Source organism: Nyctibius grandis, chromosome Z (assembly GCF_013368605.1).
Source record: "Nyctibius grandis isolate bNycGra1 chromosome Z, bNycGra1.pri, whole genome shotgun sequence".
NCBI classification, from domain to species: Eukaryota; Metazoa; Chordata; class Aves; order Nyctibiiformes; family Nyctibiidae; genus Nyctibius; species Nyctibius grandis.
This window is the reverse complement of record NC_090695.1, coordinates 90,528,590-90,556,544: the sequence shown is the minus strand read 5'-3', so window position 1 is coordinate 90,556,544 and position 27,955 is coordinate 90,528,590. Positions and strand designations below refer to the sequence as shown.

Here is a 27,955-nt window from a genome sequence, read left to right as displayed (position 1 = left end):
ACAATGAAACGAGAGCAGGTCAGTCAATAGTTCTTTGCTAGCTCATTTTTCTTAATTTCTGAGTGTGATGCTGACTGACAAAGATGATCTCCATGAATTACACCAAATTGGCACCTGTTTAAAGGACCAGTCTCAGTCAGATCATCCCATTTACTCCCTGGAGTCTGTAGCCACCTTTCCCCAGGTGCTATTTGTATTATGATGCACATTTCATTCAAGATCCAGACCAAAGCCTCTATTGAATGTGTCTCATTTGACCAAGTCTTCACTACACAGGCTTTTATGGAAAATATGGCTATGCAACCTTTATCCTAAAATAGCGCCAAAGAGCAAAACACAAGTAGTTTCACTGGGTTTCTTTTAAGTTCCTTTGTTACATCTGATTGCTCATAATTGAAAATGTAGTCATATCTGCATTCCTGACTCCATCAATAAGCCACTCTATTTTCTCACTATTCTGAAGCACTCCCTAAGCTTCTGTTAATAATTTTGCTTGACCTTTATTAAAGACCAAGCATTAGCTAGCAATTAGATTTGGTGATCCCTTCGGTGATTGAGGCTCAGTGATTTACTGTAAATTATAAATAGTTCAAATGTTTCATTATGTTTATTCTTTATACAAGCTTTGTGGCCAGGTAAGCACTGACATGACATTCACTGTTAAATGATCTCATTAAACTTCTTAATTTAAGTGGTGCAACACTTCACCTGCCACATTATCCAAGGACTCCTGCAATGCACATTAAACATTCAGCATCAATGGATGCTCTACCATAGTTCACCTTGTTGGGAGTGAAATTTCAGTCCCTAAACATAAGGTTGACTACCTGATGCTGTTTGTCAGAGACAATAAATAATGCAGAGATACCCATGTAAAGTAAGAGGTTAAAGGCATCAATAGCTTTCCCACAGAGTTTTGGAAGAGGTGTCAAAAGAAAAGACTTTAAATAATGAAAAAATGCCACTAAAATTAGAAAAGTTAAGAAAAATGAAGGAAGGTGCTGGTTTCTTTCATTTCTTTATGAATGTAATGACTATGAGATGATTTCTTGAGAACCCTGAAGGCATGTGCCCTTGTTTTATTCACAACCCCAGAGCAAAAGGAAGCACAGTCACGCAACCTCCTACCTCAGTCTTGTTTATAGAGGTTTGTCTTTAGCCATTTCATCGCTCGTTTTCCTGCTGAGAACTTTTAACAGAGCTGAATGGAGTCAAGGTCAGGTAATGAACCACATCATTTCACTTAGGCCAATAAACAGCATATTGCCTCATGACTAAAGGGAAACACAGTATTTTTGTTGGAGATGCCTTTATGTCCAGACCCTGTTTGCCAGCGATTTCTACTGCAGTAACAACTAGAAGTACATGGATTAGGACCTCCTTTGTGCTAGATGCTGGTCCTACAGACTCCACTTCACAATCTAGACATTAAGGCATGAGGAAGAACAACAGGGGTACCTGAACTTTCCTGGCTTGCATATGCTTTATTTTATACATTTTTAATTGTTTCCCTCCCAAAACAAATGGTTCTAATAATTTTTTCCCCTGCCTTTATATGGTATGATCCTTGACATCTGCTTCTGGACGTCTCTTCTCAAGGATGAAGGGCTCCTAGCAATTGCAATGTAGCCTGTGAACATACCAGACTGCTCCCCGGACGGATTTAGGCTTCATCATAGAGCATTAACCCCACATACTGAATGTGGTTTTTTGACTTATAAGGCTGGATTAGCTTTTATTATCAGAACAGAAGTAGTAAAGGTTTCAGTGTTACAGATGGAATGGCAGATGGGAAGCGAAAGCTTAATGTGAAGCAGCTCTGGATAAAAACTATTAATCCACAAAATTCATATGTTCTTATGCAGGGAAACCTAGCAAAACCCACTGCAATATGACTAACCAGTGAGAGAAGTGTAAACTGGCCCTAGCCCATTATCTGACAAATCACAGCATGAGGTCTGAAAGAAATAAAAAACTCCTCATACCCCCTATTTACTATTTCCTGGAAAAACAATCAGCTCTCTACGGGGTATGCAGAGAGATAATGCATTCCTAAAGATTATAAAGAATATTAATTTATAGCATCTCCACTATGAAAATGAAATGGACTCATATATATATTTGATGAGATAACATTTTCCAGGGTTTATAGTTGTAATATTCCATATTCAAAAAAATTTAACAGTACCTATAAGTCACTGTCATTAAAGTTGTAGCACTGAAAAAGGCTTTTTACTTTTTGTTGAAGTGCATTGTGTGGAGAGGAAGCACATTTCCATCAGTTCTGGTAACAGAATCCTTTGACAGAAAGGGAAGCCAGACATCTGCCTGGCTGCCAAGAGCCCACCATGCAACTCTGAGAGCAGCTGCAATGGAGAAGCATGACCTTCAAGAATTTCACCCATGAAGAAATGAGTGCCTGGAATTTTTCCAGCTGGATGGCACTTGTTTATGGAGTTTGAATGACTGCAAGATACCAGAGCATTATTACAAAGAATCCATTAACACCAAACTGACTACAGTCTACTCAACAAATCCTGTGACTGTTTATGGCCATCGTCTACAAGTGACCAATCTTATTTGGCCTTGTGGTTTAACTTAGGTTCCCACAAGGAACTAAGAGCAGTTGAGATCGCCACAGGTCATGGCCTCAGCATTACACGATGTCTAGGGCAGACTCAAACACAAAAAGGAAGCTTACAGAGGGTGGAGGCAAGGGTAGGTAGCCTGGGAGAAATACAGAGAAATTGTTCGAACAGCCAGGGATCAGGTTAGGAAAGCTAAAGCCCTGATAGAATTAAATCTGGCCAGGGACACGAAGGGCAACAAGAAAAGCATCTATAGTTATGTCGGTGATAAAAGGAAGACTAGGGAAAATGTGGGCCCTCTCCAGAAGGAAACGGGAGAACTGGTTACCCAGGATATGGAGAAGGCTGAGGTACTCAACGACTTTTTTGCCTCAGTCTTCACCGGCAAGTGCTCTAGCCTCACCACCCAAGTTGCAGAAGGCAGAGGCAGGGACTGGGAGAATGAAGAACCACCCACTGTAGATGATCAGGTTCAAGACTATCTAAGGAACCTGAAGGCGCACAAGTCCATGGGACCTGACGAAGCACATCCACGGGTCCCGAGGAAACTGGCGGATGAAGTTCCTGTGGAAACCTAATCAGCGGAAGGCAGTGAAAACATCTAATATGATTATTCTCTATGAGTATTAAAAGCATGTTATGTCATCATTCTCAGAAAATCACCCAAGAAAGTTACTTAGTTACTTCCCCTTTCATCCATTCATTTCAACACACAGGGAAACAGAAATCACAAGGAGAATTTCCTCTTTCTCTTGTCTTGATAATTCTTACAGACTAAAATCAACACTTTACGGACACTTGTTTTTTTGAGGGGTTGGGACTTTTTGGGTGGTGTGGTCGGGGTTTTTTGTTTGTTTGTTTGTTTTTGTTTTTTTTAACGGACTATCTACTTTTGCACAATCTAATAAACCTTACAGAATGCAGCTGTGGGGCCTGAGTTATGTAAACCCAGAAAGAATACAGGCCACCTGATCAGGATGAGGAGGGTGATGAGGCCTTCTACAGGCAGCTGAGAGCAGTCTCGCAATTACAGGGCCTGGTTGTCGTGGGGGATTTCAACTACCCTGATATTTGCTGGGAGGCCTACTCAGCCAGCCATCCCCAGTTCAGGAGGTTCCTCCAGTGCATTGATGATAACTTTCTGATGCAAATGGTGGATGAGCCAACTAGGAGAGGAGCGCTGCTGGATCTTATCCTCACTAACAAGGAGGGTCTGGTTGAAGAGGTGAAGGTTGAGGGCAGCCTTGGTTGTAGCGACCATGAGATGGTAGAGTTCAGGATCTCATGTGGCAGGAACAGAATAGCTAGCAGAATCACAACCCTGAACTTCAGGAGGGCCAACTTTGGCCTTTTCAAGCAATTGCTAGGGGAAATCCCATGGGACAGGGTACTAGAAGGTAAGGGGGCCCAAGATAGTTGGTTAGCGTTCAAGGACTGCTTCTTCCGAGCTCAAGATCAGAGCATCCCAACAGGTAGGAAGTCAAGGAAGGGTACCAGGAGACCTGCATGGTTGAACAGGGAACTGCTGGGCAAACTCAAGTGGAAGAAGAAGGTGTACAGATCGTGGAAGGAGGGGCTGGCCACTTGGGAGGAATATAAGTCTGTTGTCAGAGGATGTAGGGAGGCAACTAGGAAAGCTAAGGCCTCCTTGGAATTAAACCTTGCAAGAGAGGTCAAGGACAACAGAAAGGGCTTCTTCAAATACATTGCAGGTAAAGCCAACACTAGAGGCAATGTAGGCCCACTGATGAATGAGGTGGGGGTCCTGGAGACAGAGGATAAAAAGAAGGCGGAGTTACTGAATGCCTTCTTTGCCTCTGTCTATACTGTTGGAGGCTGTCCTGAGGAGCCCTGGACCCCTGCGGCCTCAGAAGAAGTCAGGATAGAGGAGGAATCTGTCTTGGTTGATGAGGGCTGGGTCAGGGACCAATTAAGCAACCTGGACGTCCATAAATCCATGGGCCCTGATGGGATGCACCCGCGGGTGCTGAGGGAGCTGGCGGAAGTCATTGCTAGGCCACTCTCCATCATCTTTGCTAAGTCGTGGGCAACGGGAGAGGTGCCTGGGGACTGGAGGAAAGCGAATGTCACTCCAGTCTTCAAAAAGGGCAGGAAGGAGGACCTGGGTAACTATAGACCGGTCAGCCTCACCTCCATCCCCGGAAAGGTAATGGAACAACTTGTCCTTGGTGCTGTCTCTAGGCACATCAAGGATAGGCGGATCATTAGGGGCACTCAGCATGGCTTCACCAACGGGAAGTCTTGCTCAACCAACTTTTAAGCCTTTTATGAGGATGTTACCCGGTGGATAGATGATGGTAAAGCTGTGGATGTGGTCTATCTCGATTTCAGTAAAGCGTTTGACACGGTCTCCCACAGCATCCTCGCAGCTAAACTGGGGAAGTGTGGTCTGGATGATCGGGTAGTGAGGTGGATTGTGAACTGGCTGAAGGAAAGAAGCCAGAGAGTAGTGGTCAGCGGGACAGAGTCCAGTTGGAGGTCTGTGTCTAGCGGAGTTCCGCAAGGGTCGGTTCTGGGACCAGTTCTATTCAATATATTCATTAATGACTTGGATGAGGGATTAGAGTGCGCTGTCAGCAAGTTCGCTGATGACACAAAACTGGGAGGAGTGGCTGAGATGCCGGAAGGCTGCGCAGCCATTCAGAGAGACCTGGACAGGCTGGAGAGTTGGGCGGGGAGAAATTTAATGAAATATAACAAGGGCAAGTGTGGAGTCCTGCATCTGGGCAAGAACAACCCCATGTACCAGTACAAGTTGGGGACAGACCTGTTGGAGACCAGTGTAGGGGAAAGGGACCTGGGGGTCCTAGTGGACAACAGGATGACCATGAGCCAGCAGTGTGCCCTTGTGGCCAAGAAGGCCAATGGCATCCTGGGGTGTATTAGAAGGGGTGTGGTCAGCAGGTCAAGAGAGGTTCTCCTCCCCCTCTACTCTGCCCTGGTGAGGCCGCATCTGGAGTATTGTGTCCAGTTCTGGGCCCCTCAGTTCAAGAAGGACAGGCAACTGCTAGAGAGAGTCCAGCGCAGAGCCACGAAGATGATTAAGGGAGTGGAACATCTCCCTTATGAGGAGAGGCTGAGGGAGCTGGGTCTCTTTAGCTTGGAGAAGAGGAGACTGAGGGGTGACCTCATTAATGTTTATAAATATGTAAAGGGCAAGTGTCAAGAGGATGGAGCCAGGCTCTTCTCAGTGACATCCCTTGACAGGACAAGGGGCAATGGGTGCAAGCTGGAGCACAGGAGGTTCCACTTAAATTTGAGGAAAAACTTCTTTACTGTAAGGGTGACTGAACACTGGAACAGGCTGCCCAGAGAGGTTGTGGAGTCTCCTTCTCTGGAGACATTCAAAACCCGCCTGGACGCGTTCCTGTGTGATATGGTCTAGGCAATCCTGCCCCGGCAGGGGGATTGGACTAGATGATCTTTCGAGGTCCCTTCCAATCCCTAACATTCTGTGATTCTGTGATTCTGTGTAATATAATTTCACTTAAAATCACAAGCCTTGTCATGTGGTGGTGTGTGGAGTTCTTTGCCTGACACCATCTGAATAAAGATATTCAGGCAACGGTTGATGTTGAAGATATAATTGACTCCTAGCAACTTATTTGTCACTTCTACTATCATTATCCTCCGCAGAAAAAGTACTAAAAAAAGGAAGAGGAGAACATTACCTTCACTGAACCTATATTCCTACCTTCAACACTTTCTGAGACATAAAATCAAACCATTGATCAGAGGCCTGGGAGGGAGGAATCTCTCCATGCCTGGGGTTTGTTTGCTGAGCTCCAGTACTTCCTGTTACTTTACTCACCTTCTCTTGCAGGTGCCCCTTGCTGGAAATAATGACTAAATAGAGCAGCCCTTGCTTCCTCAGTAAAAGTGAAGAACCAGTGCTGCTAGCCTGCTCATAGCCGCAGTCCCTCCTAGGTAAGCAGCAGACACACAGGGTACAGTAAGATGATTGTCTCCTTGGCTGAAGTGTGGCTGTCAGACATGAGGCTCACCAAGAGAAGTCTTCTGCTGTAAGATGGAAGAAACTGTCCCTCTGACCTCTGCTTCTTGCAGCACAGCACGGACATGTCACCCCTTATAGCCTTCAATATGTATTTCCTTTAGGAACAAAACATGTACATTCTTAAAATACTCATTGTACCTGATCGGGTAGTCAGCAGCACTGAGGTTAATGAAGAAATCCCATGGCCAGTCACTCATCTCCATTAAGTCCCTCATGGTCTGCAGGTAGGTGGACAGAAGACTTGCTCCTCCCCAGATAGTTGCCATTCTCCAAGAAGTGACTCTCACATTTGGGTACTGGTTGGCAAACTGGAGCACTTGCCGGTGCAAGTAATTGGATCGCTTTACAGGAGAAAAAAGTAATACATTCAAGTTACTCTGTCCAAAACTGTCCCTCTCTGTATTCACTAGCCATCAACTTTACTTCTTGACTCCCTGAGCATTGCCCATTGCTTTGCCCTCACTTACTATGGCGCACAACCTTCTTTTGCTAAATGCTAATTTGGAAACGTACAGAGAACCCTGCTTAATTCTTTTTATTACAACTACAGTAATCACTAATCAGTGTAACTAGATCTTATTTATCATTTGCCATCAGTAGATGCCAAAGAGCTTTGGTAAAGGAGGTGACTGTTACTGCCTCCCTTTTACAGTGTGAAGTAAAGTAACTTGCCCAAGGCACCTCAGGTCAGCTCTCCATCCAGTGGGCCACCACTGTCAGTCTGCATCAACTTATCAATTACTGTTAACTAAATGTACGACAGACAGACATGGATAGATACTCATAGACATACAAGGAGAAATGAAGGCTGTTACATAGAGAAGATAACAAGAAAGGGAAAAAAAAAAAAAAAGAGGCTCCAAACGTCTAACAGATGGAGAGACAAAAGGTGACATGCACTCTATGCAGCAGAGGTAAAGAGAAGATGAAGAAGGTGACAAAGATGGGTAGACTGACAGATGGCAAGACAGGCAATTTATAACCAGTGATATATTACCTTGTCAACATGAATGTAATAAAAATGGTCTTTATGGTAAATAGCCTTAAACATGCGTTGGAGCTGCCGAGAAGCTCTGCCATGAACAACCAAGACAAATGCGATCCTGACTGGGTTGGCTGGCATGTATTCTACGGAGTCCTCATCCCACTGTACATTGTTGTTGGCTTTTCCTGTTCAAAAACAAAACACAGGATATCTCTAAGTGTATCCACAGGGCAGGGGTGCAGAGAGAAGTACACATTTCACCTTGGCTCTTTCTTCAAAAGCAGTTTCTAAGGAGGGGCAAGAACTCACGAAGGGTGCCAGCCTGCATGCCATCAAGATCATACCCGTCTCCTCCATCACCATACAGGGTCATCACCCCATGGGCAGCAGCCATGCCAGCCTTCCTCATGCAGCCCTGCCTGTGTGCCTAAACTTGGACAAGGCTGCATGGACATGGAGAAGTACCCAAATGTTTATGAGTTTCTTCCTAAAAAGACCAAGGAGTGTATCTGGGTAAGTTGAATCCAGTTTCTGCACTAGTGCCTTTTGGGATGCCCCCATTCTCCTCCCACCTCCACGTACCCATCATCTCAAGACTCCTTTTGCAGATAGTGGGTACACAATAGGCTTGCGCTAGGTTGCCGGACGAACTTGAGGCTGCACCTGGGCACAGTTATCAGACAGCGTGAGCCCACTGCGCCTTCCACAACACCTCCTACAGTTATTAAACAAACATGCTCATGACTGTCTGATTTGATACAAGGAAAAAGAAATAAGATATTTGCCAAATGTGAAGAGAGAGTAAGCAAGAGGGAAAGGCACTTTTCCCCAGGTTTTGGAAACTGGAAACATATGTTGATAGAAATAAACAATACCAAAAGCTTTCTTTTTTTTAAATGTATTAATTACAAACCAAAAGTTGGACACAGAAAAAAGGCCTTTGCCTACTCCTACTTGTTGCATCTTCTCCTTATTAAAGGGAGTAGCATGAACTCAGAAAAAAACAGATTGTCTGAAAGTTTGCAGAGAACTGTTTCAGGTTACCTAAACAATTTGATCCCCTTAATTGTACTGAAATGCCCTTGAGTAATTGAAACATTCCTTTTAGACAAACATGAGAGAGAGATCCTGCTGCAATGGGAGCAGCACATCCTAGAAAGGGATGGTTTCAACATCTACCATAACCCTGCCTTCAAGTTTTTCCTCCTCAGCAGTGCTTCCCTAGCACTCTTGCTTTAAGTCGGAATCTGTTCTTTCCATCCTGGAGGTCCAGGGAAGTTGTATGCGCAAGAGGTGTACCCAGTCCCTGCAATAAGGCTCTTTGCTGGACCACATAAGAGGCTAAAAGGCAGCTAAGTGCCTATCCAGGAATACACATAGATAGTGAACACTAAAGAGACTACAAAGTCCCAGAGGCTCACTGCCCATGTAAAAGACCCTTACCTCTCTGCAGCCCCTAAAGGAACATCTATCTGCCATAGTATTGCTCATAAATTAATGCAACTTTACTGCCCCCAGTTGTATTCAGACTACCCATCAGGAAATTTCTAGACCCATGAGTCACTTAACTTTAAATGGGACATCAAAAACTTAAATGGTATTTCTTTAAAAAAACCTCCACCACTAATTCAATAAGACTTGGATGAACAGCATTAAAAGATTAGAAAAAAGTTTAAGTCTCATTTCTTCTATCATTTTCAGTTTGTTTATTATGGCCATTTGTCTATGCTCAGTTCTACTGTTTCTCCCACATAGCTGATGAGCTTCCCAATGCGTGTGCTTAGGGTTTTTGCACAGCAACACGGACATAAAGGGACTGTGAAAGAAAGCAAACATGCCTGTAAGGAGAACTGACAGGGGAATGAAGGACAACTGCAATTGCTAAAACAACCCATTTTTCTTTTAAACTGCTTTGATTTCAAGCTGATGATGTCCCATCAAGGGACTCAAATATTTTTAGTGGTTTTCATTACATTTTTGGATACCTCTCTTCTGAAATTAGTGGCTTTCTGCAATGAAACATAGAAGGTGAGGGGAATTTAAAATAGCCATATTGTCGGTCTTTTATTTTAAACTAACTTGCTTTCAATACCCACATTCTCATTTATCTAGCAATTACTGAGAACAAAATCCTCCCAAATTTTCACCTGAAATGCCACCTCACTTCATCGGGCTTCTCTAATAAATTCCTGCAGTGACTTATTTTCCTCTCTGCTATTTTCCTACTCTAACCTCTCTTTCCATGTGCTCTTTCCTTCCTTCTCTTTTAGGTTTAGGTTTTTATAGCCCCATTTTCCACCTGCATACTATCATGGCTTCTTTAATCTAATCCTATTCTTGGCTGCCTGGAATTTCATGAAGGTAAGAATGTTGTATTTTTTCCATCTGTCAGAATATCTGCTACTTCTGCTCTATACGGTTACTTCCCTGGTTTTAGCCCATGGCTGATTAGCACCCTCTATTTTGCAGACTACTCCACTGATAAAGAACCATTCTGGTTTGCAAATAAGATGAAATTGGCAGGAAACATTCAATTGAGTATCTGCTTACTAAAAAATACAGTAGGATTTCAGAGCTGTATGAACCACGTCAAGATCTGAATAGCTCTAGCCACTGCATTGCTATAAAACCTGTGCATACCAAAGTCTTGCACATCATGTTAACGCCTGCATATTAATGACCTGCCTCTCATGTAGGAGCACATCCTCTTCTGGGTGTTAGGACAGAAGACACAGAAGATGCATCAGATGATTTAATTTAACAGTGTACCATTCAGCAGTGATAAAAATCTAAAAAGATTTTAAGGTAGTACTTGCATTTGATAGCTACTTCAGTGCCATCACTACACTGCCGTTTGCCGCATGCACTAAAGCTCACTCAGGGTGCTAATTCAAGTGGCCTCCACCCTCAGTCACTTCAGTCCAACAAAAAGCAGTTGCCAAAATCACCTTTCTCTCCCTGGTCCCAAACAAATCTCTGTTCACTTTTCTCCTGCTCGCCCACCAGGTACAGAGGAGTCATGGGCACCTTCCTTCCTCTGTGGCACTCCCTACGCTCAGCCTTCACTAACAGTTGTCACCTCTCCGCATGCCATTGTCTGCCTTTCCAAGAAAAATTAGTCAGACCAACACAGGAGAACTCACATCTTCTCCCGCCCCGGTTGCTCGGAGCAGTCTCAGTGGGACTGGAGGTGAACCCCATCTCACCTAGAAAGCTGCTCTGAGTGTGGGCATTGCCTGTCAAGTGAACTTTCCTACACGTTTAGGGAATTCCCTTTTTCTAGAATAACTTACGCAGATCAGTGTTCTATAAAATTTAATAAAAAGCCCACAATGTTCATACAAGGTAAAACAAAAACCACGAATAACATTATGTTACAGTTACATCTTGGAAGCACAGCTCTAGCCTTGGAAACAGCTTTGCACATATGAGTGAGTGGGGAGAGAATGGAGTGTCCTCTTTATGGCCACCTGGCATAGGTCAAAACAGTAGCTCTGGCCTGGAAACAGCAGGACTTGTCTTAAACTTCCTCAAAGTTTGCCATTTCATTACGCAATGGAAATGGTGGATAGAAGAGTGACTTCTCATGCTGCCTTGCTTCAGAGAAACTGCCACATGGAACCTTAACAGAAGTGGCAGTGCTCACCCAGCTCATAACAAACATTTTCTAGCCCTTGTGTCAAAGCGTATTTATTTTGCTGTCCTACGCTGAAAACAAAACGTGGCATTTTGCTCTGTGACCAAATGCCTTTCACAAACTTACAAAGAAAAGCGAAAGTTGCTCTTCTGCCTTCCTGCTCAAAGCATGACAAGACTGACATCATGTGTGTTAGCAGGAAAACCCGTACCTATTTTTGCAGGTAACAGGAGAATCTCAGCTCTACTGCAATTTCAACTTGTACTTTCTAAAGCCCAGAGAAATCAATACTCATAATTAAGAGTTTAATCTTCAACTATTGCAGTGTTAGTAAATGCCAGAATAATAAACATACTGCAATCATTTTCATACTTGTTGCAGTGCCACACTATTCTCAATCATCCACCAATATAACTCAGAGCCAACCTGCTAATCTTTTACTTCTATTGCTAATGAATGAGATCATTAGACTTCTCTAGCAGCATGAAGCAATATTTTAATGGATTTTGTGAGTTGTATTATTTTTTGTAAATCAATCTATCAACTTCTATTCTCAGCTTGATATCGTCCTGGCTGTTCAACAGAATACCTCTGCGCAGAGATACCTGGATGCTGCTAACTTCATCTGAACACAGCTGCGTGTGTACACTCTGCCTTGATAGCATGAATCAATGGATAGAGGGCATCAGAAGAGTTATTGCTGTGTAGGTCAGTACACTATTTACTGCTATTACATCCATAAATGCAATTAGAAGCCCTGTTATTATAGTGGGAGTACTAGCCGTAATCACTTTGAAGAGGCGGAGCTCTGCAGTCCCTACTTAAACTCACAGGAGCAGCCCCATTTCCTTCAGTGGGACCGTTTCTGCAACAGCCAGCTGAGTGGTAGTTGCCGAACTCAGATTTCCACTATAACCTGCTCCTTTTCAACTGCTCACAACTCATAACAACACAGCAGGTTGAAAATTTCCAGGTCTGGCTTTCGTCTGAAAATGTTTTCCATTTTGGTTAGAGCAAAACCAGTTTTGCCTTGTTCAAATGGCAATAAGACTCAAAAAAAAAACCACATTCCTTCATTTAGAAAACCCAATTTTTGTAACAAACATAGTAATAGAAGTAGTTGGAGTTATATAAAAACAACAGAAAACTTCACTGAGCAATTTCCCAGTGAGCCATCAGGACCTGATGAGAAGTCTCTGTCTGAGGGCTTGATAATAGCAACATTTATCTGGACTTACCCAGAACTCTTTCTGGAGTTAAGACCCAATGACCCGCTACAGCAAGTGCCTCATTTCCCATGAGGCTTGAGAGGGGATGTTCTGTCCTCTCACACTACCCTCCAACAAAGACACCTTGCACAGGCAAGGCAACTCCTGAAGCACAGCGTGTGCTAATCATGCTTAGATGAAAAAGCAATTTTTCCTATGCCAGAACCTAGAAAACTATCTTTAGCAACATTAATCCCAACTTTGGGATGCCACTTTTCACCTCCAGTCTAGGAAACAATTCGTTTGTTTCCATGGTGGCCCTTGCGGATACCTTTAGTGAAATAAAAGTTTTTAGGTGAGCACTGATTCTTTTTTTTTAATTATTATTACTATTTCTATGTAAAAGGCCCACTGGTCTATTCACAGTGTAGAAGACCCCTCTGGCAAATAAAGGTATTCACCAAAAAGTGGGCTGAGCAGCATGTGCCATTTTGGTGAATGTGTATACTGAGAACCAACGGGCCACACAGAGCTCTGTGTACCACAGACACGTCCTGCTCGCTGTGGGCCTGTGCCTCTGAGAAGTGGCACGAGCTGATCGTGTTCAGCATCTCAGGGAATTGGCACCTTTGCGCACCAGCTGAACCGAGCGCATCCGCCGCCCAGGTCAAAGAGGGGCTGGGTTTCATCTCTAGCAGAACAAACCAAGTTGCTGATGAAGATAATTAACATGACCAGTCATATGTGTGGCTTCTTTTAGTGGGTTTTAACTTGCTCAGCAAAGTAGGAGAGGTGAAATCAGCTGAGATCTTCTGTGCAACTGTCCCCAGGGCACAGGGATTTGAGACGGATGCTTATGGTTTACAGAATGAAATGTTGCTAGTTATGTCCCATAGATTTCCTTAAAATTGCTGTTACCCATATTTTTTATCTGTGAGCACTTTGGATAAAATTTCAGAAACCATGCTGCTATTGAAAAATGGATATTCAATTTTTTTTGCAGTAATGTTTTATCTCAACAACCCTGCTCTAGTATTTTTCATTCTCAGACTCTACCATGAATTACAGAAGCAATTTATGATCCTCTGTAAGTTCATATGATCAAGTAACCCATAAGCAAAAATCAATGCAAAGTAGGCGGGAAGCAGCGAGACATAATTTACGAGCACTCAATGACTAGTCCTTTTAACATTAAAGAGACACATTTCAGTAATGTTCTTTCCATGCAAAGCAGAAGCCCTGGCTTGGAACAAAGGGGCTGCTGATGTGGGCATTTTGAATCCGCTTTAATCACATCAGAGGGTGACAGTATAAACTTAGGGCAGTCAGAGGAGAGCCACTGCCTCACAGCTGGACAATTCCCTTCAGGAGATCACTGGAAGTTTCTCTACAGTGAGATTGTGGACTGACAAGCAGCTCTGCACCCCTGCAGAATTTCGTATAAAAAAGGGAAACGTACTGTCATTACAGATTTAGGTTGAGTTCTGCTGCAACCCCTGTGCTGGAGAGATTTCTACCTTGTCTATAAACAGAAAAAATAAAGTGCATGAAAGAAGGAAGGTAGGAAGATAGAGGACACATGCAGAGCTGTTTCATGTTCACAGCTGCATTATAAGATGATGAATTGTTTCTATCCTTTCTCAAGGAAAAAAAAAAGATAATTTTGTGTTTTGGAATTTGAAAGAAAACATTTCCATCCCAGCTTTGTCATCCTTCTGTTACAGCTATTTAACATTTGTGCTGCATGTACCACTTCCAAGACTCACTCAAGAACCCACTGGGGCAGGTATCATCTGTTAAGCAAATCCAGAAAGATACCCTGCACCAGAAAACTTTGTGGACATTTTTCACATGATTTAAAGGAATCCATGAAAGCAGCTGGGATAACACAGGACTGTTCAAAATCAATCTCAGTACAGAACTGCAGGTTACGTGTATGCATGCACATGCGTGTGCTGCGACAGTGCATTTATATCCACTAAATTTCAAACAAAACCAGGGAGCGTTTCGTTTGAAGCAGCCTGCCATATTTCAAACAAAAACCCCATTCTGTTCTGCAGTCAGTCTCGAGTAGTTACTGAAATCATTTTTATGATTTGCAAATGACCGACTAATTATCAGATACTGCTATACTGCACTTGCAGCACACACTAAACTTAATTTACTACGATACTTATCTAGGCAGGCCAATAATCGCAGTAACAAGCTTGCTTTCCTGACTATTCTAATTATGAAAATGGTGGCATTCCTGGGAGACAAATCTCAATTATTTGTAGTTTCGCTGGAGTGTGTTAGCCAAGCATTTTCTCCCTTTTCCCACTGACTCATGAATAAATAATTAACACTCAAAAGCAACACTAAATTAATTAATGTTGAATTAGAATGATTTTCCTAATAATAATATTTATCATATCAATTAACAGCCAATTAGCGCATCATGATCAGTGTTATTAGGGTGAATACAAAATGCCTTCTAAGTGAGCACTAGGTTATTTTCACTATATTCACTATATTGGACTTTAGAAAGGTAGTATAAAGCAGATCCAACAACAGACAAATATTCCTTGCAAAGACTATTCACTCCTCTTGCACCTTATACCTTAGTTCAACTTAACTTTAGGAGATAACACTCTTAGAAACCACAAAAAAGAGAAAGACCACTGTTTACACTTACCTGTACCATTACAGCCCTAAGAAAATGCTCTAATAAAAGAGAGATTTTTTCCAGCTCGGCTCTCGGGACTAACCAGTAGCCCATTCAGAGTGGGATTCCCAGCTCAGAGTCAAAACTGGTGGAGACCAACCAGCTAATCACTGAAACCAGGAGTAATTCCTGAATGTGTCAGTTCTGTGACAATACATTCAAGGCAAAAGAAAAAAAGTGATCTTGTCTTTTATGGTTAACACATAAGGTGTGAAGGTTTTCTTAAGGTGTGGAGCCACCCTCCTCTCCTAGCAAAGCTCACTGCAGGGCAAGACATTTCATTGAGGTCTGGTGGCCCAAGAGCTGACTCCCACCCAGCACAGTGACTACTGTCAGGGAAACCTTGTGCTCATTAGGAGGGCAGAGGTTACAGAAAGAAAAAAGGTAGTGAAAGGGTTGAGATGAGGCCTGTATTTAGATATCTTACCCATCACTGATTGTTGCTAAGGATGCTCCTTTCAACAGTCCAAAACTGATGAGAAAAGGAATTTGCCAGATGAGATAAGTCATCCTACCACTCCCAAGAAAACTGATGACACAAACCCAAACTGAAGCATCTATAAAACCTCATCCACTATTTGTGTTTTCTGAACACAGCTATGGCCACAGCAACAGCACTCTGGCTTCTACAAAAACAGCACCAGAGCATTGGGAGATACCCAGTTCCTCTGGGCAGCTTGTTTAGCTGGTGCATGCTATGGGCCACCGGCCACCAGCACATCCTTCCTGGAAAGCACCCACCAGGGCTGCTGGCAATCAAGCTGCCTGTGGTCCCCTGCCCCTCTGATCAGGGACAGTGGTGAGATTCACACCACCCAAGTGCAGCAACATAATTTAGGTGCCTAATTTAATACATCCGCCTCTCCAACAGTCCATGGAGACAGAAGGACTCTCCAGAGGCTGTTCAAGCGATGGCAGTGGAGGCAGAATTGGCCAGAGAGGCAACAAGGCTCCTTTACAAGGCTCCTTTCTGTCGATAGACTGAGGTTTCTCTCAGGCCACAGTGGTGGACCATATGTACATCAGTCTCCTGGTACAGTACAGCTGTTTTTATAATATATATAAAAAAGCAAACTCTTTACCAATACTTCTCAAAAAGTGGTACAAAAATACAGTATAAAAACACAGCCTCCAGTATAAGACTCGTAGTTACAGTAGCAGTTTTTAGAACATAAAATCCAAAACAAGCTACTGCATGGAGTGGTAAGAAAGTGAGGTACGGTCCAGCCGAGCAAGGGGATCGCCCACGGGGTGCTGTTAACCCTGGTGGGAAAGACATCCTGCCGTCACAATCTCCACGGGAATCCAGAGCCTGGATCCATCAGTCTCCTAGTACAGTACAGCTGTTGCCTGGTGACATGGGTGATGGCAGACCAAAGGAAGCCCGGAGGTGCTCCCAGGTCCTGCAGTTTGCCCTAAGGGGACCTAAATTAGACAACTGACTACTGATTTAGGTGGCCTGAATTACACCAGAGGATGCCAGTGCTCTCACTGCAGATGGGTTACATCCCAACTTGGACACCAATGACAGGCTCACTACCATTCATGCCAAAACAGATTAGCTCCCTTCCCTGCTGAAGAAGCCTTTGGATTTCTTGTGCAGGACAAGAAGAAAACATAGAAAATGTCCTTATTTCAGTTCAGACTTTCTCTTCTCCCTCAAATCTTCAGCCAGTTTAATCCTTCAAGGAACAGAAACTTGAACGCCAACCAGTTAGTACAGAGCAACCAAGGCATACAGTAAACAAGAAAGTAACATCAACATAACAAATCCCAAGCATAACAGCAATAGAGGTCTACCAAGGCTCATGCCTCAAATTAGCATTTGAAACAGCCTTTGCTGATTCCAGTGCCCTTTTCTGTGTTTTGCAGTGCGTTTGGAGACTGGCACATCCGTAACCTTTACTCCATCTCTTCCTGTCATGCTCACAGCACAAATAATCAATAAGGAGTGAAAACGTAAGCAATTACATATTTAAAATAAGCCTCTACTTCACATAACCTCCCAGGAGATATTTACGTACTGCTGAGACTACTAAGAAATGAACAGGTAGATAAAAGCCTGATCAATGTCTTCCCATTCTGTTTTACTGCGCTGTCAACTTTCAAGCCCTATGTAAAGTATCTTTTCCCCAGATATTCTTAAGAAATTAACAGTTAATCATTATAATCAGTTGGTGTAAGGCCAGGACCAAGTTAATTTATACCATATGAGGATCTAGTCTGCTAACTTGAAATTAATTCTTCCTTTGAGATTCCCATTACATTTGTCTCCTATTTTTTGAAAGCAGAATTGGAAGGACGGAGTCTGCCTTTATTCTGTGCCCAAGACAATTATTAACCTCACGTTGGAAACAGGCCAAAAAAGTCAAGACTTTCACAGCTATTTTACAAAGGTAGCTTGAAAAGGTCTAGTTAGGTACTGAGAATAAAGACTGACACTAGCAAAAGTGAAAATAAACCCGCAAACCTGTGCCTTGTGTCCACGTTTTGTAAAACATAAAAGGTTAGTCTTACATTTCAGCTGACACTAGTTGCACTGCAAGTGAAATTAACAGGAATTTCACAACAGAGTCAAAAGAGAGAGAAAAGATAAGTAGCACATGTCTGAGCAGATTCACCCTGAAGCTGTCAGGTTTCGTTTCCTCTGCATCCCTTTGGGTTAAGCTTTATGGATTTCAAAAGCTGCAGGGCTGAGACACAGCTGAGTGCTTTTAAGAATCTCACACTATGGCAATAAAATGTGTGAGACATCAGATCCATGTATGTGTATGTATATACACACTGCATATGCTGGTAGGTTAGTGAAGAAATAACTGGAATTGAAATACTTTAACTAAAATGCCACACTTAAAAATCTAGCTTCCCACAGAAACAAATGCAGTTTCTGCATTCAGAGTATACGTTTTTCAGCATGTGTGCTGACACATAACTGCTGTCAAATATCCTTTATGTCAAAGGATACTGGTAAGCAATGGTTTTCCCAAATGATCCAAAGCAAATCTCCTCCCAAGCAGGAGAGCCGCAGAAGCGTGGCCATTCTGTTTCTGCAGGCTTTCCCCTGTAGCACCTGGGATTTCTTGTTATCTCTGGTCAGTGAAACCAGTGTGATACAAGGACATTAGCTCCAGTGTTAGCACATTCACTTCCAGCTCTGCAGATCACAAGGTTCAGCCCAGCTGGTACTCCCAGCAAGACCAGGACATTTCCAGTCTCCCTGCTTAAAGCTCCCCAGCTTGTCATCCACTGCTTTAAGGCTCCTCAGGTGACAAAGTCCTTTTGATGAGCAGAAGTGGGAACCATTAGACAGGAATTAGAGCACTAAATACTTTTCAAAGATCCATGCCTTCCCTTAATATTAGCATTTCTCTACGTGATTATTTTACTTTTCTCTGCATTATGTGCATTAAATGAGCTAATTCTGTGCAATTTAAATTTCCAAAGAAGTCCATAACCTTACCTTGTCTACCTCACACTCCCTATATAAAGTACTTCTCATTTGTCCATCTGAATAGTAACACATGAATTATCACTGATCATTTCTTGTACTTCAAGAAAGCTTGCTACCATGTGTACTACTTGAAGGATAAGCATGAATAATTTTACCCAACACAGAATAAAAAGATGACCAATCTGCTCTTAGTATATTACTTGTCAGAGGAACGCAACATAATTATATTCTGACATTTCCAACAGCAAATATATTCTACTGTAAGCAATTAACACTAGTTCCTTCGGCAGACTTCAAAGATTACTCATATCGTATGCTAAGTTACAGTAACATGAATACTAAATAACACCACACTGTAGCTAGATTTTAACGTATACGGACAGGTCAAAACACAGGAGAAATAGATGGATGTTAATTCTTGCACAGGCCACCCTTATACTGCAAGATTGTTCATTAACATGGAAAATGTTCAGGAGGTAAATATGCACATTTTTGGAACAACCAAGCACTAGTGATAAGTACTCTGTATCTAATTAAAACAGAGAATTTTGGTCTGTGCACTGCATATTACAACCTACATCTCTCTTCCTGGAGATGGGAAGGGTAGGGCTGGGCTCTCCCTCCTGGCTGGAATGCTTTCCAGAAGCTGCTTCTGATCAAGAGGGATTAGTAAAGATGGTTTAAGAAGAAAATCATCGAGCATTAATCCTCTAAACACTTCATAGCCAACATATCTTTAATTCAATCCCTCTAATCCAATTAGGGCGCCTTGAAAATCATATCTTGAATTGCATGCCTCATTGTGATCGGTTCTGTGCGAGCGAAGCATCCATTTACGAGGCAGCTGCTAAATGCCTTCTCCACCTTCCAGCCCGCTCTCCGCTGCAACTAACCCCAAACCCTGCCCACAAACAGGCTGACCCCAGTCCCGCAAGCAGCAAACACGCGTGCCCTAACACACCAGTCAGGGTGAGCATTCCCAGCAATTTCAAAAGCTCGCCACACACAAGACAGATTTTAGATATTAACATCTCTTTTGTTCATAAACATATATAGTGAAACACGCATGAGAAAGTGAAGATGTGATTTTACCTCCCCATTTCGCACCTGAACAGCAGTTACTTAGAAACATCACTAACAAGAACAAGTGGTGTACAGCCTCAGCAGGTGGCTATAGACACTGGCTTTTTAACGTTCATCCCTTTGAACCAAGGGGAAAACAATTCCTAATACAAAATTTTTGCAAGCATGGGACAAAATACTACCTGTTCTATCTTAACTGAACTTAATTTTTTAAACACCTCATGAAGATTATTTAGACTGGTTTTCACAAGGATGTATATTCACACGTACATTTATGGGCAAAGAATAGAAAGAAACAGTGTAGTCTTGTTGCTAAAATAAAGGACTTTCACTCTATTACTCCAACACAGTATAAAAAGATCCCATTAACATACCACTATAGGAAAACAAAGGAAAATCAAATTGCTGGCCAAGGAAAATGTTCAACAAAAGCAAAATAAAGTGATTTTTCTGTATTTCACTGGACCTTTTTTGTTGTTAAAAAACCCAATGTGCAGAAAAATGTCATTTTATTGACTAAGTAAGTTACTGGCTACTGTTAAAAGCATCTGGGGAGAATTTGTATGTGAAACACATTCTTGCAATAATACCATAATTTAGAAACCAGAGTTATAAATTTCTTTCAGATTTTAACAAGGCTATGATGCCCTTGGATGTCAAGGAGCTGTTTAAACAGTAACTTGTAGAAGAGTTGTCACAGTTTGCACTCTATACCGCAAAAGATGAGTACTTGTGCAATGTTTAAAATAAAAAATTTAATGCTGACCTTTTACAGACAAAAGTAATAATGGATATTATTTCTAAAATTATTTTAGCTCTGCTCCTCAGAGTCTGTCGCCCCATTCGGCAGCTCTCCATGTCAGCAGTCAGAGGCACTAAACCTGGTACCAGGCACTTGCCATTTACTGCCGTTAGGACTGATCCTGCCCTTCCAACGCTGCCGCCCCTGTGCGGGCATCATTTTAGCAGGACCTTGGCTTCAGGGAGGCTCTGCTTGTACACAGCTTATCCCATACCACTGAATTTGGGGAGTTTGGCATAAGTGAGCATGTTGTATTAGCGTGAATCTCTAGGAATAACTTAACAGAGCAGTGCACTATGAGACAGGGCACATGTCCAAGTAGTTATGCATTTTGATTAGGTAAAGCGAGTGCTAAAAAATGCTTTGAAGCTCTAGATGTAATTCAGTAGCACTGGCTTCCAATAGAAATCTTTTTTTTTCCTGCCACCTGCTCACTCATACACAAGCTATTTGACCACCTCTATCACAAGGGGAGGCTTAAAAAAAAAAAAAAGCTTGCATTCAGATGTAATTCAGTTCCTCCTCCTCTGAAAAGATGGAGCCCCATACTAAACAAATTCATTCACTACTTGGCTTTTATGGTACAGTTGGACATAAAAATCATCAACTGGCAGCAAAACTGCTACGCAAAACTAATTTAGGAGATTAAAAAGTGTGAAACACGAGAAACGTCTCACAGATTGTAAAATGACATGTTTATTTAAAAAAGAGACCAGGGAAAATAAGAAATATTGGCAGAGCACAGCAATAACAACCGAAAGACTCCCTGGCTGTCAGTTGGTTAAAGCATGCCATTAACTGCAGACTCCCAGCCTGAAGAGCAAGTGCTCCACAGCCCTCAGACACTGAGCAGCTGAGTGATAGCAACTAAATTAGCATGTAGGGTAGGTTAAGCCAGTCCTTCTCATAATTAATACTTTGAGCATCCTCAGGAAGAGGAGGATGAGGAGGTGGAGGGGGGTGGGGAAGAGACAGGCAAAAAGCCCCAACAGGTTTGTTGCAAAAACAATTAGGTACTTCACTATCTGCAAGGGTAGGATCAGTAAGGATCCTAATGCTAGCACCTCAAGTACAGAAAGGTACAAAATCACACCACCAGAGAATCAGGAATCATTGAGGTCTCCAGCTATAGCAAGGACTCCAATTACTATTGCAGCAGCTGCTGCAAACACTTCTGCGTGGCTGTGGACTGTCAGGAATTCATCCTTCTCATAGCTTAAAAGCTAAAAACTCCCAATGATTATTTTTAATTGTAGCTAAGGATAGATATTACTTTTTAAGGCAAGGAGTTAGTTAATGAGTAGCAGCAACATAACTCTTTTCAGTTCATCTGCTGAACTCGTTTCAGTCCATCTCCTGCTACGCAGCAGGAGTCATCCGTCTGAAATCAATGGAGAATCAACAGTGTAAAATTAGTATCAAAAGAGAATTAGCATGTCTGAGCCAAATTCTGCTCAGTTTGCTCATGTTCCAGCTCTGAAAACTCTTGATCTATATAAATGCAGATTAACTTTGAGCTTCCTCAATTTGAACAATCCCCCAATTTTAGCTAAAAGAATCAAATACAACTGAGCTGCAGTTTCCTTCAAACAGAATTTCTTTTCCAATATCTTTATTTTGACATTAAAAGAATGATGAAAAATCTCTTCCTATTAGTTCTCAAGACAGTATGGCTAGAAGGTGAACTGTTGATCCATACACACACCACTCACACTCTCCCTTTCTTCTGTAAGACTGACAGGGCAGAACCCATCACCTGGCCCCCACTAAAATGGAGTCATTTTTGAGGATCCTTCTCCTTGTGCCTCCTTGATGCCTCCCTCCAGAAAACGGCTCCCTTCCAATTTGAGCACCTGGGTCCTGCCACACTCACTTGAGGTACGGCAAGACTGTAGATCTGATTAATACAGTCAAAAAGACAGCCAAAGTAGCTTCTTGAGGATGCTTAGAAGAGTTTTCAGTGGTATATAACTTATTTTTTTCCCCAAAGTTATGATTCCTTAGCAGATTCTGCACATGCCTCCTTTTACAACTCAGCTGGTTTTGCTGTAACCTTGCTTTAAAACATGAAGTTTAATTGTCTTCATATCTGATCAGTTTGAGTATTTATTTCCAGAGTTGGAAAAAAGTCTTTTTTTCACATTATAGAATCATAGACTACCTTAAGTTGGAGGGGACCCATAAGGATCACCAAGTCCAATCCCCTGCTCCTCGCAGGACTACCTAAAACCAAACCATGCGACTAGGAGTGTCGTCCAGATGCCAACATGCATTTACTTCAGAACATCGCATGCCAGCCTGCTTGTCTGTAACACAAACTGCGGTGTGCAGATTGCACTGCCTACTCAAGGACTGCACAAATAACTGTTTATTGACAACGCTGCATATAATTCTTAAGGTTAAGAAGAAAGCGTTACATTTCCTATCAAAGCCAGGTTACCATTTCACTATTCTAGTTTATTCATGTTGAACAATACCTTCCCTTTTTATGTTTACATTCAATTTAATGTTACTGCTTATCATCAGTTGAAAGAAGTTTTTAACGTTACCACCAAAGAAGAAACCCAGAGAAATTATACCTCTAAGGCAGTACTTAAAGAAATTTCCTCAGATGGAAAACTTTTAGAATATTTGAGAATATTATTTTAAATAGGTAAAGTAAAAAGAAAAAGCAGTTTGCTTACCACCCTGACCTTACTGTCACAGTAAGTACCACCTTTTTCTTAATGTAAAAACACTTTTCATTTCTGAAATGACCCTTTATGTGAACTAATTCAATGTCTTGTGACACCAAATGCTTACCATTCAACAGGACAACTTCCATAGAGTTGAAGACAGCATCTGAAATAGAATGCCTGTTTGCCGGCAATCCTTTTCTTAGAACAAAATCACTCTCCAAATCCAAAAGTCAACTAGTATGGAAAGGGTTAATGTTATGTTAAATGAAAAAGTATTTATAAATAACAATTATTCCTGACACTATAATTACATTGCCCTAGCGTATAATCCCAAAAGAGCACAGGGCCCTTTTGCCAAAGGTGATTTGAGTGTTAATACGAAACCCAACGTGTGCTCATTTTAATTACATATGTGCCTGCTGAGAACATACAACAGAGTCCAGAAAGCTAATTCATTGTCAGCATGACAACACGAACTAATATTAAATCTTGCACACCAAGTAAATTTTCCAGATTACCAATTACCACACAAAAATAGGACGCATTGCAAATGTGGTAATCAGCATGAAAGGAAAATGCGAACAAAATGTTGCTAAATAGAGCTCAACTCTGAGCCAGCAGTGGGCATAGGAAATCTCCAAATAATTCATCCTTCTTCTTCCAAAGCAGCAGCATTCAGTTAGTCAAACTCTTAACCCCACTTACACCAGGTCTGCACTGACTTTCACCGTGTTGATCCTCACCGGCACTGTAATAAAATGGCGACACCATTGTCTATAAACCTCATTAGTTAGTTAAAGTTCACACTTCAATTGCTAATTCTATGTAGCAACATTTAACAGCAGTTCAAAGCAGATTTTTTTTTCCCTTTTTCTACTTAGCCTTAAATTTTCTGCATTTCAAAGATATTACTGAGTGTTTTTGTGCTCTCTTCTCACAAGTTCCTGACAGGTTTCTGGCACTGAAAACATGTTAAGAGTCAGTTTATACCTCTTAACCCACACCAGCATGCTAACACACATTTTGATTTACTTTTAATTATGGACATATTCATGCATCAGTCAGTATTTTCTAAAGAAAGTGCCTGGAGTATGAAGAGGAGAACCAAGAGTCAACACACACCGATGAGCTAACCCTGGGGAAACAAGACATGAGCAGAGACCCAGCCAATACATCTAACTGCATCTTTACCTGCCTTTTTGTTGCTTTACTGATGCATTATTAATTAATAACTACTGAGCCTTCCCAACAGAGCATTTTAAATAACAGTTGAATTTCTTTATGGATGATTATGAATCATAAAAGTACGCCTGCATGTTCAAAGCAATAAACACGCTCAGGTAGGGAGCCTGATCTGCTGGGGAAACTGCTCTTTGAAGCCTTAAGTTTTAGGGATGCTAAATGCCTTCTGTGTAGTATTACACAATTTCCAGTCTAGCTTAATCCAATTAATCTGAAGAAATGTAGGATTTTCTGCATTTTGCCTCAGTATAGGCAAATGCTGTTCGAAAGGAAGATGATGGTGTTTTAGAAAAGCTGCAGGGTCAGTTAGGTTCACTGCTTTATCCAAATGAAGCTACACCAATTTAGGCCAGCTAGCAATTACCATTTTCAGTTAACCAAGATAAAGAAAATTGTCAAATCACAATTATTTCTACTCAAGATTTATGCAAATGATGAAATATGTTTCATCAGCTTTGAAATGTATGGGGATTGCAAGGGATGACGCAAGGCTTTCACATTCTGCCTGAATTCTGGACAAACGCAGGAAGTTCTGGATGTTTTTTAGGGTGGCTTTATGCTATTGCAGCTGGATAGTTTTAGACACAGGTTGAAATAAATTTGTAACGCTTGAAGATGAAAACTCATTTGGAGATGCTATTTATGCATAGGATAATATTTTCCATCTCTACCTCAAAAAATAAAAAGCTATTCAAAGAAAATGCCAGCATCAATGTTCAACAATATCACTGCTTTTAAGGTGGAAAGGAATTTGCACTTCCCATTCACTCTTCTCTAGGTTTAGTTACCATCTGAATGAGGAATTTATTTTTTTGCCTATTGACTGCTTAATATTTCGTTCTAGTGTTTAAACTGGTACGTAGACAGCAAAAGGGCAGCTTCAGCTGTGCTTACTGACCCTATTGTCTGCCTTCTAGATAAATAATCCAGGCCTTTGACATATAACACTTGTTATATGAGAAAAAAAAACAAACTATCTGTATTGTTTTCTGGACAATGCAATATAAAATTATTCATTTGTATTTAGGCGAACTCCAGGCAAGAGAACACCTGTGAGAGGACATGCAGGGCAGAGCACAAGCGCACAAAGGCTCCACAGTACGTGGGCTGGTTCGATGGCCATTTGTGTGGGATGAGCCTTATCCACTAGCTCCGAGGGACAAATCCAAACGTCATCTGTGGTTTTGTTTCCAGCTCTTCCAAGGCCCCGTGTTTCTATTCCACTGATCCACCATGTACCTTCTATATCCTGAGCACAAATCAGTCAAAGGTAGGCTTAGTCATCTGGAGTAGATGCTCGATACGTCTTGGCAGACAAAGTAATCGTGGCCCTTATCTTCTCTTTGCCTTCAGGAACGAGCCACCCCACAGACTTCTGGAAGGCTTTGTGTGTGTCCTCTGAGGACAGCCAGCACGTGAATGTCAACTCACCCTATTCTGCTTAGTCCTGGTGAAAATTTTTACTCATCTTTCAAAGCACATAGAATTTACTCTCAATTCCCCAGACAAACTACTACTATACTTTTTCTTTCTAATATTTCTTTCTGTCTCCTAATCTTAATTCTTCTGGTTTATGGCTCAGCCCTTCTACAGGGATTCATAGCAAATAGAAAGAATAATATCTTTCCTACTTTCAGATATTAAGATGGATCATTATTCCTCCTGATACGTTAGAAGATATTTATCACTTTGAGTTATGAGGCCTTTCTGACTGTGAAGATTTAAACATCGATTTAATGCCAACTTAAAGACTCCTAAAAATGTAGGAGATTGCATTAGATAAATAATTTAACAATAAAAGGTATATCAAGGCAGACATTATTGCAACCTTCCACCAATCAATCACCATTTTCCATGTTTATCCAATTTTCTTCTCTAAGCTCTGTACATCAAATTGCCTAGACATATACCACACAACTGAAATAACTTCATCATTGAATAAAATTGCACAGCCATTAAAATTCTCTAATATCAAGATAGCTGACATTACGTTAAATATTGGCTTCAATTCCAAAGGGTAGTAAATTCTGACCTAAATCCAATCTTTCATGGACAGCTGATTCATAATGAAAAATTACTGTTTTGTCACTTTACCTTAGGAAATTTACCGTGGAAACTAACACAGCACTGGGCAGTCTTTGAAATGCATTATAATTAAAGACACAGTTCCCTTCCTAGCCACCCTGAAACAAAGGGAACGGATTTGTTTTGGTACAAAAATATCAGACATGCTAATAGCTACCAGATCAAGAGAGAAAGTTACTATAGTGCTTTTCCCAGGTCTCTAATGCAGAAGCAATCAACTGATACGCTGCCACCTCTTACAGCAGCCATCAACCAGTAGCCATCACACACAAGTTCCTGTACCAGGTCGAAGTTGCTGACCCAAACAGATAAAAATGGAGGGGAAACATTGCAGAAAACTTTTCCTCCGATTTCACATTTGTGCATCGCCGTGGTGCAAAGCTGGAGAACCACTGCCAGTGATGTGTTAATAAATCTGCTGAAGGCACAGTAAGTCAGACTGGACCTACAGCTAGACTGCTCTCTTGCCTGCCCTCATCCCCCCAGCAAAACATCAGTGGCTTTCAGGAACAGAACTATAGATTTCAGTGCTTAAATTGACTTCAGAGAAACTCTGTTACCATCTTCCTCCTTAAAGATACTTTTGCTCAGCAGACTCCTTTAGAAGACTTAGAAAAAGTTATTATTTTGTAACAAAATTATTTCCAAGTCTCTTGATAAACAGGATTTAAAATCCACTTAAATACCAAACTAACAACAATACCAACATACACCATCTTTCCTCTGCATCTATTTGCAATGGAGTTAAGTACCTGTTATCCCTGGTCTGTACACGGCATCCATTGTCTAAGGTGTCCCAACAAGCCTGTGACACATCAAGGAATTAAACCCGAGTTTCCACGACGCTAGGCTAGGGCTTACTTTCTAGTTAGTGCTTATATGCTTGGTTTATGATATGGTGTAATGGAGCATATTCTTGCTGTCACTCTTCAGTTGGGAGCTCTCCTAACAACTTCTCTGAGTAATCACATCCCCAGGTGATAACATAATAAGTAGACTTCGAAAAATATTCTTTCATCATAGGGACAACAAGAGAATATATTTTTTCCCTTCTTCTAAATGAGACTTCTGCTTGGATAGATTCCAGTATAACTCTCTGATCCATTTCAAGCTTGCACTGGGGCTCTCTAAGATCACTCTTATTTCTTTCCTAAATTTTTGCAGCCTGCAGCAAAAAAAAGCGAACATCAAGGAAAACACAAAGATGATCCTATCTGCATGTTTGGCAAATTATGCCTACAAATGGCCATAAATGATCGAGAGAAATGAAAGCATCTGAAAAAGATGCAAAAGAGAAAGTACAAATGGGTAAAACATACATTGCAGTAAATTCCTCTCTTAAAATTCCCTTTTCCTCCCTATTATTCAGTGAATTGCCCAGAATGAATCACAGCCCACAAATAGATGGAGAACATGAAAATGTTTGGTTCCGTTTAGTCATCCTACTGTCAAGCTC

At 41.6% G+C, this 27,955-nt stretch overlaps 1 protein-coding gene across 1 annotated transcript in view; it reads right to left on the bottom strand.

Annotated features, from left to right (window-relative positions):
* Nucleotides 1-27,955, bottom strand: part of XYLT1 (xylosyltransferase 1) — a 191,395-nt gene that overhangs the window by 56,386 nt on the left and 107,054 nt on the right. The window contains exons 3-4 of the mRNA XM_068423168.1: nucleotides 7,622-7,794; nucleotides 6,763-6,965 (exon numbers count right to left, since the gene is read on the bottom strand). Coding sequence (XP_068279269.1) covers nucleotides 6,763-6,965; nucleotides 7,622-7,794 — 376 coding nt within the window. The remainder of the gene's footprint in view (nucleotides 1-6,762; nucleotides 6,966-7,621; nucleotides 7,795-27,955) is intronic.